The sequence below is a fragment of the Hylobates moloch genome, unplaced genomic scaffold (assembly GCF_009828535.3).
Source record: "Hylobates moloch isolate HMO894 unplaced genomic scaffold, HMol_V3 SCAFFOLD_19, whole genome shotgun sequence".
NCBI classification, from domain to species: domain Eukaryota; kingdom Metazoa; phylum Chordata; class Mammalia; order Primates; family Hylobatidae; genus Hylobates; species Hylobates moloch.
This window is the reverse complement of record NW_026652294.1, coordinates 48,494,016-48,506,484: the sequence shown is the minus strand read 5'-3', so window position 1 is coordinate 48,506,484 and position 12,469 is coordinate 48,494,016. Positions and strand designations below refer to the sequence as shown.

The 12,469-nt window shown below is 46.1% G+C and overlaps 1 protein-coding gene across 4 annotated transcripts in view; it reads left to right on the top strand.

The window, feature by feature from the left end:
* Positions 1 to 2,764: 2,764 nt before the first annotated feature.
* Positions 2,765 to 12,469, top strand: part of MAP3K3 (mitogen-activated protein kinase kinase kinase 3) — a 73,705-nt gene continuing 64,000 nt past the window's right edge. For all 4 annotated transcript variants that reach the window (XM_058431956.1, XM_058431955.1, XM_058431954.1 and 1 more), the window contains exon 1: positions 2,765 to 3,112. In XM_058431956.1, coding sequence (XP_058287939.1) covers positions 3,109 to 3,112 — 4 coding nt within the window. In that variant the 5' untranslated portion in view covers positions 2,765 to 3,108. The remainder of the gene's footprint in view (positions 3,113 to 12,469) is intronic.

Genomic DNA, 12,469 nt, shown 5'->3' with positions numbered 1-12,469 from the left:
TAGGTCAGGTGTATTGAATGCATTTTCTACTTAATGATTGTTCATCTGATGGTTTATCTGGACATGGCCCCATTGTAAGTCGAGCAGCATCTGTGCTTTAGCAATTGGGAAAACTGAAAGGAGCACGGCGGCTCACACCTGTAATTCCAGCAGTTTGGGAAATTGAGGTGGGAGGATTGCTTGAGCCCAGGAGTTTGAGACCAGCTTGGGCAAAACGGTGGGACACCCCCAACTCTACAAAAAATTTTTTTTACAAAGGCTCTACTCTACCTGACAAAATCTTATTCCTTAGTATTTAATTTCTCTTCTTAGGGAGAATTTAAATTTAATTAAGTAATTTAAATTAAAATTTTTTCCTGGCAGGGGTGGATAATGAAAAAAGGTTGAGAAACACTGGCCTAGTGCAAGAACATGGCCTTTGGGAGTCACACAGGCTTGGTATAAATCCTGGCTCCACTACTTGGACACAGTGCTTAACCTCTCTAAGCTTCACTTTCATCATTTAAATGCCCACAGTATTAGCATAATAACCTTAGAGTTATTGGAAAAATTAAATGCAATGACGTGCCTGTTATATTGATAAATACTAATTTTCTTTCCCCCTTATCCCCGCTTTCAAGAATAGAGATTATTATAGTTAAGGAACTCCAGTAAACTGGGTAGAGACTGAATCAAGTGGGAATATGGCAGGCTTAAGCTTGTTGGAAGAAAAAGAAAACAGGACAAGGGGGCTGATTAAATATACGGAGATGAATGTAAAGAAATAAGGAAGGCTGTTTGTGGTGGCTCATGCCTGTAATCCCAGCACTTTGGGAGGCTGAGGCTGGCGGATCACTTGAGGTCTGGATTTCGAGACCAGCCTGGGCAACATGGTGAAACCCCGTCTCTACTGAAAATTCAAAAATTAGCCAGGCGTGGTGGCACACGCCTGTTAATCCCAGCTACTTGAGAGGCTGAAGGAGGAGAATTGCTTGAACACGGGAGACGGAGGTTGCAGTGAGCTGAGATCGCGCCACTGTACTCCAGCCTGGACGACAGTGCGAGACTCCGTCTCAAAAAATAAAAAAGAAAAAGAAAAGAGGCCGGGCGCGGTGGCTCACGCTTGTAATCCCAGCAGTTTGGGAGGCCGAGGCGGGCGGATCACGAGGTCAGGAGATCGAGACCACGGTGAAACCCCGTCTCTACTAAAAAAAAAATACAAAAAATTAGCCGGGCGTGGTGGCGGGCGCCTGTAGTCCCAGCTACTCGGAGAGGCTGAGGCAGGAGAATGGCGAGAAAACGGGAGGCGGAGCTTGCAGTGAGCCGAGATTGCGCCACTGCACTCCAGCCTGGGCGACAGAGCGAGACTCCGTCTCAAAAAAAAAAAAAAAAAAGAAAAGAAATAGGGGAGAGCCCAAGGTAATTCTTAAGGGATTTGACACTCAAGACAAAGCCACCACTAAATGTTCTTAGTGGGACAGTGGACAATGACATCTGAGGAAGATTATTCTGGAGCCTGACAGATTACACTGGAACAGAGGCCAGAGAAAGGAGCCCACATTAATTGTGGTGGACTTGGAATCTGAAGATCTGGGTGTATAAAATGTTGAATGAAAAGGTTGGGGAAATTAATTATGGTCCCTTTAATTTTGAAACATCATGCAATCAGTACAATTGTTTTGGAACGATATTTGGTGGCACGGGAAAACAGAATAAAATGTAAGCATACTACAAAACAATACAAAGGCATTTTTGTCAAACGCCTATCTAGGTAGGAAATAGATTATCTCTGGGGTGGGATCTTTTCTTTTTCATAGTTTTCTGCATTTTTCAATTTTCCTACAAAAAGCTTGTGTTGCTTTTATAAGAAAAAAGTTATTTGCTGAAAGAATCTCTGGCGGAACTCAGATTTCCAGGGACCCACATGCCAGCACTACCCCAGCCTCGGGTGTCTGAGGTACCTAGACCAGCGGGTGTGGCCCTGGAGGTGTGACACTTACGGAAAGCTGGGCTGGGCCGGCCGCCCCTGCCCGGGGCAAGAGCAGCGTCGGGACCGGAGGACCAGTCGGGGGATGGGGCCGCAGAGGTGGCCGCGCGCCGGGAAGTGCTCAAGCCAGACCCTCCCCACTCGTTACACGCCCCGTGCTGGGCACAGGGAGGAGCAGGACGCCACCCTCTGGAACCACCCAGATCGCTGGGGCCTCCGAGAACCCGGAGGGCGGAAGGCCTGAGGGACCCCTCCAGCCGCCTACTCCTCACCCCAGCCCCAAAGTAGCCGGCGGGGAACTGCGCCAGCCCGCGCGCCCGCCGAGCCTTCGGTGACTGACGGGAGGTGGGAATGTGGGCGGAGCCTCACGCCGGAGCTGTGATTGGAGCAACCAACACCTCCCAATCTGTCCCAAGAGGGGGAGACAGCGCCAGAGAGGGATGCGCAGAGGCGGGGGCTTAGAGGCCTCTACGTGATTGGCTAGCAGAGCAGGGAGCCGGGCGCTGTCCCGATGATTGGCAGGCGCTAGGCAGCCCTCGGAAACCGCCTTGGCTTCGCCCATTGGCATCCTGTGAGAGTAGGCGGGATTGGTTCATCGTGTGGTGCTGATGATTAGCTGGCCGCTGAGAGTTAGGGTGTTGGGAGAGAGTTGGGGGGGGACGGCGAGGGCAGCCGACTTCCTTCTTGTTATTGGCTGGTGAGGTGGGTGGGGGTGGTGCGACGGCCCAGCGGCTGCCTGGGATTGGTGGGCGCCGGCGTGAGTGACAGACAGGGGGGCGAGCTGCGCGACCAGCGGTTTGTTTTTCGGAGCGTTCCTGAGGTGGAGAACTGTGGCCGGACGGAGAGACTGCGGGTCTGAGGGACTGGCGGGCGGGCGGGCCGAGCGGCGCCGCCGAGGCCGGGCTGGGCCGAGCCCAGGAGCGCCCGGGATGTAGCGGGCCACCCTGCCGATGCCACAGCGCCCGGCCGCGGGCGGAGCCGGAGCCGGAGCCTGGGGAGGCGGCGGGGGCCCAGAGCGCAGCCCGCGCCCCCCGCGCGGAGCCAGGCCCGCTGCCGTCCCCGCCGCCCGGGCCCCCGGCATGCAGCCCCGGCTGCGGAGGTGACACTCACGGACCTTAGCCGCCGCCGCCGCCATCGCCACCATGGGTAAGTGTCGCCACCGCCCCGGCCTGTGCCCGCGCTGCTTCGCGACGCCCCGCCCCAGGCTGAGGGAGGAGGACCCTGGGCCACCGCCTGACAGGCATGGACAGCCTGCCCGGCCCGGGGCTGCGGACCGCCGGCCGCCCGCCTGCCCGCCCGCCCCGCTCGCGAGCCGCGGCCCGGGCGGGGGTCCTTGGCAGAGCCCGTCGGCAACCTTCTTCGGCACCGGCGGGGCATCCGGGGGCCCGTGCTCCGCGGGGCAGCCTGGCCCGAACTAGCCGGACCGCGAGCCCGAGGGCGGGGGAGCGAGAGCGCAGTGTGGGGCCCGGGCTGGAGGCTGCCGCAGGCCCAGCTGCTGTTGTGTCTTTTCCTTGATTTGCTTTTTTTTCCTGCCTGTGTCATTTCCTTCCCTTTGCTCACACAGGCCGGCCTGTGAGAGTTCCCGGGGCTTGGTCTCCAGCCCTGTGCGCGCCCCAGCGCAGGGGGGAGGGCGTGCGGGGCTCGGCTGGGAGGCGATTACACTGGAACTGTGATCAAGCGCGCGGTTGACAAATGCGTGCTGCACGCAGATTGCTGGGGGTCAGAAGTTGATCGGATGCTGCCAGTTAGTATTCACATCCTACTTTTTGAAAAATCCTGTTGCTGGGTTTTAATCCATTATTTTTTTCTTGCAGTATCCCTGAAATTATGTAACTTTTGAAAGAAACATTTGCTACACAAAAGAATTTCTCTGAAATCACTTCCTTTTTGTCAGTATTTGCAATTTCTACTGTGAAGATGTAATCTAAGGAAAGCTTTTAATGTCTTCCGCACGTAGCATTTGAGTTGAATTATATTCCATATCCTTTTTGGTAATTTAGCAAATGACTACTGGACTAGACTAAGAAATAACATTTTAAACGTTCTTTACTTCTCCTGTCCAGACAGGTGTTGTGATACTGTTGTCACAAGTTTTGCAAAATATTTGGTATTGCCCTAAATAATAATAAAAGGGTAAACTTAAGTGAGAGGATCGTTTGCAAAGCCTTCCGTTGCTTCTGTGAAGTGCCCCATGTGAAGAGGGAGCCTTAATGTTTGCCTTGACCTGCAAGGTCAAGTCCTTTTTGTAGGAGGTTAACTGTATGCTATGTCAAATTCGCCAGTTACTGTTTTGTGACCCATCTCTACACCCTGGCTTTGAATGAGTTGCCTTGTTCTAGTTCATGCTACCCTCATACAGTATGAGAAGGGTTTGTTCATTTGCTGGGCTGTTTCCTTCTCATGCTTTCCTTCAGAAGTGCGCGCTCTTCTGGGGGAAGGTCTGCTGTGAGAGTGGACATAAAAGGAACCCAGTAAGGCCTGGTATTTAAATATATAATTGAAGAAATTTTTATTGAATTTTTTTATAGTTGAGACACAGAATTCTTGTCTACCCCAGGATTCAAACATTTATCTTGTATTATAGATTTGGAATAAATCTTTGAATTGATTTATGAGCCTATATTGTGATAGTCTTTCTTACAAGTCTTTTTTCTTGTCCTGTGGGGGCAGCTGTTAGTCCCAAAGGAGAGTGTGAAATACTTAAGAGTATGTAGACCATCCACTTCATACTTTGTTGATTGCTAGACCAGTTAGAGTGCCCACATGTGTTGACTACATCTCATTATCTAACATGAAAATAGATATGAACCTGTTTTCACATTTCAAGACATTTTCAAAAAGTTTATAAGTGTGTGTATATATGGAGACCAATGATGGGGAGGAAGAAAACTATATAGGCTGGGTCTAGAGCCCCAAAGAAAAAAGGGCCAGGACCTCAGGATCTTCTCATTTGTCCCCACATCAGTTGTCCCCCTGTCAGTTTTACATGAAGACACATGTAAAAGGAACATGCAAGAGGAATTAACTTGCCTGGTGGCTGCAGTATATTAGGCAAGCTAGTTTGAGAACCACTGCCCTAGCTTTCTTCACTTTCCCCCATATGATTCTGTCCATCTTTTTTGTGAGGGGAGAGTAGATGACCTTGATACATTGTTAGAGCTAATATTGAATTCTTCTTGACACCTGGCTGTTCAGTTTGCTTTGTATAGAGCTCATTGAGGATATGTATACACAGGTATCTTCACACACAGTCTCTCTCTTAAATACTGTTTCCATTTTGGTGATAAAAATTCGAATTCCCAGTTTAGTTAGTTTGCTTTTAGTTGCTGTAGTTCTAAATAAACTCAAAGGATTGATAAAAGAGAAACATAGACTTCTTAGTATTTTAGTTATACTTGTTAAACTCCAGCCTCCTGAAGAAAGGACTAAAACTTGAGTCTCTGCCCTGCAGGTTCTTTGGTTAAGTAAGAGTCATATTTTCCTGAGCTGTTCTAAGCCCAGGACTGAAGCCTGTTTGACAATTTGGGTTAATAAAAACAGGTCAGATTTTATATTGTCTGTTAGCCCCAGTAAATTTCTAGTGGAAATTATTTATCTCTGTCAGTAATAGGAAATTTTTTTTTGGCTTTGATACTATGTGGCTATAAAAAATTGGGATTGACTGGTTGTTTTTTCTTGGTCACTCCAGAATTCATTTCCAGATTTAGTAATCATAGTGGCAAATGCTGTTCATAATACCTGAGATTGTTTATGTGGTCTTTTTATAAATGCAATCTGAAACTTTATATATCACTGAAAAATATGTAACAACTTGGAAATGTTACAGGAAACTATAGTGAATGGAGTACAGGATTACAGATGGTCTGGTTCTGGTTTGAAGTCAGAATTATTGTGACTTGCAGACACCTTGTCTAGGGTTCCAAGGCTGTTGGGAGCTCCCTGTTAGAATAGTCTCAATTCAGTTTGGCTAGAATCTGACCACCTATGTAGACTCTGAATAGTTAGCAGCTGTTTTGATTGAAATTTGAATCACAGTTTAATAAATCAACATGGCTATGTCATTACTAGATTTCTGATATTTTTAAAAATGACAATTGGATTTTAAAACTGAATTTCAGGTTGGGCATGGTGGCTTACACCTATAATCCCAGCACTTTGGGAAGCTGAGACTGGTGGATCGCTTGAGCCTAGGAGTTCGAGAGCAGCCTGGGCAACATGGTGAAACCCTGTCTCTACTAAAAACATACAAACTTAGCTGGGCGTAGTGGCATGCCCCTATAGTCCCAGCTACCCAGGAGACTGAGGTGGGAGGATCATCTGAGCCTGGGAGGTTGAGGCTGCAATGAACCATGATTGTGTCACTGCACTCCAGCCCAGGCAACAAGAGTGAGAGACCCTGTCTCTAAAACAAAAAACAAACAAAAAATAGCTGAATTTTAGGCGTCTGTAAAAAGTAAATATCTGTCCAACTGAGCATTACCTATGGGAATACACAGAGGATAAGATGAGGTTTTTCTGGTTCTATGGAAGCTGTTAATTTATTCTTTGCCCGTTTGTTGAATGCCTCCTATGTGCCAGGCATAGTATTAAGCCCTATGCCTGTGTTATCCTGTCCTCAAGAAGTTACAGTTAGGTAAGGTGAAGCAGAAACATGTAAACAATTAAGTGCAAAAGCGTGTAAAGATATACAGGAGAGAGATCAATTCTGTCGTTTTGGTATTGACACATGTAATTCTATAGTCTCCAGTCCTTTGGGTTAATTTCATTAAACATTAAAATGTAGTGGTGATATATATTGATTCTTATGAGGAATAAATGGCTTACTTTATAATATGTGTTTTAAGAATTTCAACCATCAATTAATATTGAATGCCTATTATATCTTAGAACAGAAAAACGCCAGCATTTGACTTTGAGATTTAGCAAAGGTTCAACCATTTCTTGAAGGAGAAAAGTTTCTTATGAATTGAGGGTCGGGCCTTATTGCATATGCTCATTGTAAAATGATGTTTGCCTGGGCGTGGACAGGGTGGAGGCAGTGGAAGTATGTAGAATGTCATGAAGAGAAAGTAAAATCTGACTCGGACACTCGGCTCTCCTGAGTGAGCAGTGCGATCAGACGATCTGGTGGAGCTGAGTAGAACATTGTCAAGATGAAGAAATAACATCTTTAGTTAAATGAAAACAAAGATTAAAACATTACTTTGGGGATTGTATATATGGAAAAGAGAGAGAGTGTGTGGCATAGTAAACAGACATCATACGGGATAACAATGTTCATTAGAGAATGTGGTGCTTCTGGCAACTTTTCTGGGTTGTTAGCCAAGGGAACTCACAAATGGGAAGTGCCTTAAGACCCTGCTTTGAGATACAAGTAATAGCTCAGTCTGGAAGAGTGGCTTCCTGCTGGAGCTAAAGAGAAGAGTATGTTGCCTGGCAGCCTCCATACCACAGGTTGGGGTACCGGGAGAAGAAAAACTACATGCCACTGGGGAATTATGAATACCGGCTACTTAAAACTGCCTAAGAGCTTCCACTTTTTAAGCCTTAACTCTAATCCTTGTTTCCATAGATCCCTTTCTATTTCCATGAACACTCCTCCTCTTCCTAGATTCTTAACCTCTTAATCTCTAAAATTAACCTCTTTCTTCTTGTGCTTCTTCCTGGTAGCTTCTTTTTTTTTTTTTTTTTTTGAGACGGGGTCTCGCTCTGTCACCCAGGCTGGAGTGCAGTGGCGCAATCTCGGCTCACTGCAAGCTCCGCCTCCCGGGTTCACGCCATTCTCCTGCCTCAGCCTCTCCGAGTAGCTGGGACTACAGGCACCTGCCACCACGCCCAGCTAATTTTTTTTTGTATTTTTAGTAGAGACGGGGTTTCACCATGGTCTCGATCTCCTGACCTCGTGATCCACCCACCTCGGCCTCCCAAAGTGCTGGGATTACAAGCGTGAGCCACCGCGCCCAGCCCTTCCTGGTAGCTTCTAAGTGTGTCAGACCACTCCCACTCTCAGGAAATCTTTTCCAAAGTTATAAGCACACTATTAGTCTACCTCAACTTGTTCATGTGTAAAGTTCACAAATACTTTTTTTTTTTTGAGATGGAGTTTTGCTCTGTCACCCAGGCTTGAGTGCAGTGGCACGATCTCAGTTCACTGCAACCTCCGCCTCCCGGGTTCAAGCAATTCTCCTACCTCAGCCTCCCAAGTAGCTGGGATTACAGGCGCCCGCCACCACGCCTGGCTAATTTTGTATTTTTAGTAGAGACAGGGTTTCACCATGTTGGCCAGGCTAGTCTTGAACTCCTGACTGCAGGTGATCCACCCTCCTCAGCCTCCCAAAGTGCTGGGATTACAGGCGTGAGCCATCGTGCCTGGCCATGACTAATTTTTTGTATTTTTTGTAGAGATGGGGTTTTGCCATGTTGCCCAAGCTGGTCTCAAACTCCTGGGATCAAGTGATACTCCCGCCTTGGCCTCCCAGAATGTTGGACTTACAGGTGTGAGCCAATGCGCCCGGCCTGTCACTCTTATTTTCTTCAATCCTTTATTTATTTATTTATTTATTTATTTATTTATTTATTTATTTATTGAGACAGAGTCTCTACTCTGTCACCCAGGCTGGAATGTGTTGGCATAGTCTTGGCTTACTGCAACCTCCGCCTCCCAGGTTCAAGCGATTCCTATGCCTCAGCCTCCATAGTAGCTGGGATTACAGGTGTGCACCACCACGCCCGGCTAATTTTTGTATTTTTAGTAGAGATGGTGTTTCAGCATGTTGGCCAGGCTGGTCTTGAACTCCAGACCTCAGGCGATCTGCCTGCCTCGGCCACCCAAACTGTTGGGATTACAGGCGTGAGCCACCTTGGCTGGCCTTTTTTCTTCAATCCTCTTAAAGCCTTCCTTTCCAGCTTCCCCTCTTCTCATTCTATTTGATTAGTATTAGTTACTGAGAATCAGTCTCTGACCCTCTTTTCTTCCCCTCTATCCCTTAATTGCTTATTCTTCATGTCCTTTCTCTCAGTTCATTTCATAAGCTCTCTGACATAGCTGGAACAGCTTGCTTTTCTTTTCTTTTTTTTTTTTTTTTTTTTTCCCGAGATGGAGTTTCACTCTTGTCGCCCAGGCTGGAGTGCAGTGGCTCAATCTCGGCTCACTGCAACCTCTACCTTCCAGGTTCAAGCGATTCTCCTGCCTCAGTCTCCTGAGTAGCTGAGATTACAGGCGCCTGCCACCATGCCTGGCTAATTTTTGTATTTTTAGTAGAGACGAGGTTTCACCATGTTGGCCAGGCTGGTCTTAAACTCCTGACCTCAGGTGATCTGCCTGCCTCGGCCTCCTAAAGTGCTGAGATTACAGGTGTGAGCCACCACGCCCAGCCAGCTTGCTTTTCTTAAAGAATCTTTAGTCTGTTAACAACTATGTAAAATCATCCATATAACCTCTTATATAACCACATAAGCTACTCATATTTAAAAATATATATTTTTATACGTTTGTGTTTATATACTCTGGTTTATATATTGTCTAATTCTGTCTTTTTTTTTTTTTTTTTTTTGAGATGGAGTTTCGCTCTTGTTGCCCAGGCTGGAGTGCAATGGCACGATCTTGGCTCACCACAACCTCCGCCTCCCAGTTTGAAGCAGTTCTCCTGCCTCAGCCTCCCGTGTAGATGGGATTACAGGCATGCGCCACCATGCCCAGCTAATTTTGTACTTTTAGTAGAGACAGGGTTTCTCCATGTTGGTCAGGCTGGTCTCAAACCCCCAACCTCAGGTGATCCGCCTGCCTCAGCCTCCCAAAGTGCTGGGATTACAGGTGTGAACCCCTGGGCCTTGCCAATTCTATCTTTTTTTTCATACAACTTTGTATTTGTGTGTTGTTTATCTTTTTATCCCTAGAGTTTGAGCACCTTGAAATATCTTTTAAAACTTTCTAATGTATAATACAAGTATTCAGTAAATGGTTGTTAATGATTTATAAAAGTTCAGTAATAAAATTAAGTATTAGGGTAGATTAAATGGCCTCCAGTCTTTTTCCATTGACCTTTTCTTGTTGATGATAATAATAGCCAGCATTTTTTTAGCATTACTAAGTGTTTGGTACCATAAGAAATAATTCGTAGGTTTTCTTTTGCTTTTAACTCTCATAGCAGCTTTGTGAAATGATGCTTTATCTCCATTTTACAGATGAGGAAATTGAGGTTTGGAGAGAGTAAATGATTTGCTCAGGGCCTCCTTACCAAATTTTTCTGACTCTGAAGTTCATATTCCTAACTGCTTCAGTCTAAGAAAGTTGTTTTTTTTTTTTTTTGAGATGGAGTCTCGCCCTGTTGCCATGCTGGAGTTCAGTAGTGCCATCTCAGCTCACACCAACCTCCGCCTCCCATGTTCAGGCAATTCTTCTGCCTCAGCCTCCCAAGTAGCTGGGATTACAGGCGCACACCACCACGTCCAGCTAATTTTTTTGTATTTTTAGTAGAGACGGGGTTTCACCATGTTGGCCAGGCTGGTTTCGAACTCCTGACCTCAAGTGATCCACCCATCTCTGCCTCCCAAAGTGCTAGAATTACAGGTGTGAGCCACTGCGCCCAGCCTGTTATTTGTTTTTAAAAGTTTTGTTTGTTTTTCAAGAATGCCACATTGAAGGAGTGCTGATAATTCAGTTAGTCTCAGTCCATACCACAGAGATAACTGGCCTGTGGCAGCCAAGTGTGCATAGTGATGTTGCTTTTTAGAAGGAAAAAAAACAGGGCCGGGCGCGGTGGCTCACGCTTGTAATCCCAGCACTTTGGGAGGCCGAGGCGGGCGGATCACGAGGTCAGGAGATCGAGACCACGGTGAAACCCCGTCTCTACTAAAAATACAAAAAAAATTAGCCGGGCGTAGTGGCGGACGCCTGTAGTCCCAGCTACTCGGAGAGGCTGAGACAGGAGAATGGCGTGAACCCGGGAGGCGGAGCTTGCAGTGAGCCGAGATTGTGCCACTACACTCCAGCCTGGGCGACAGAGCGAGACTCCGTCTCAAAAAAAAAAAAAAGAAGGAAAAAAAACAAAAACAAAACCTCAATCCAGGAAGAAATGCCTAAAAGAGCCACTTGATTTACTTCCTGTCTTTATACATGTCCTCTGAAGTGTCAGTTGAAGAACCTGTCTACCTCTAGGAATGTATTTTACTTTGACACAAAATGAGATTCTATAACCCTGATATACTTGTGTCAGTTGTCCCAGATTTCAGATGACAGTGCCAAACTGTTCCACTAGTGTGTTCTCAGCTCCGGAACTACCAAACAAGTTTATTCATTAAGTAATGCCAGGAATTGGTTAGCTTCCTGGAAACAGAATTTGTCAACCTGATAAACCAGCTCTTATAATGGCATCATCTTATACAGAATTAGAAATGATTTCTCCAGTCACACTTGTGGATCCGACTTGAAAAGTGGTGTGTGTATGTGTGTGCCTGTATGTGTATTCACATCCATCTTTGTTCAATATCTGAGTTGAAAGAACTGAAAATTCCCAATACTTAGGGTGGTTAATGTTGTTACTGATAACTCGATGCATTCCGCTTTTAGGAATATTGTTGGATGCTCCTCAGAAAACACTTAGACCTAGTCATAATCCTCCTTATATTGATCCCAATTTATTATTACAGTTGGCCCAATTTTATATATATTTAATAATATATAAGCCATTTAATATATAAACCTATACATATTATATATAAGCCAATCTTCCTAGCTTAGATGTTATGCTCTAGTTTTTAAAGTTTGGTTGTGAGGATAAAAATCAAAACAGAAAACCAAGTTCCCTTTTTGTTTTTGAGACAGGGTCTCACTGTTGCCCAGGCTGGAGTACAGTGGCATGATCATGGCTCACTGCAGCCTCAACCTCCTGGGCTCAATTGATCCTTCCACCTAAGCCTCTCAAGTAGCTGAGCCTACAGCGTGCACCACCACGCCCAGCTAATTTTTTGTATTTTTTGTAGAACGTAATTTTGCCATGTTGTCCAGTCTGGTCTCGAACTCCTGGGCTCAAGCAATCCACCTGCCTCAGCCTCCCAAAGTGCTGGGATTACAGGCATGAGCCACCCTGTCCAGCCAGGTTCCCTTCTCTAAGGAAGCTATAGGGAAATTGTAGAAGGTATAAAATAATTGATCGGATTTATATGTGTTAATTTGACAGATGTCTTTTTGTAGATACCCACTTTCTCCTCATTCATTATCCCCTTTACTGCATGCTTTCGATATTATAGCTATGTCACTGCCATACATACTTTTGTATATGTTTTGAAGTGGAGTCATATGGGAAGTTAGCTCCTGGTGGTTTTCCTGCAAGTTTTAAATCTAATTTTACTTCCCTGAACAAGCAAAAACCTCTTTATAGGCAACTTTGTCCTTTTCTGTACCTCGTCAGAGGGCATATAGGGCACCAGAGCAGATTTCGTCTAGGAAGAGGGGAGAGACAAATAAGGCGAGGGGCCAGGCACGGTAGCTTATGCCTGTAATCC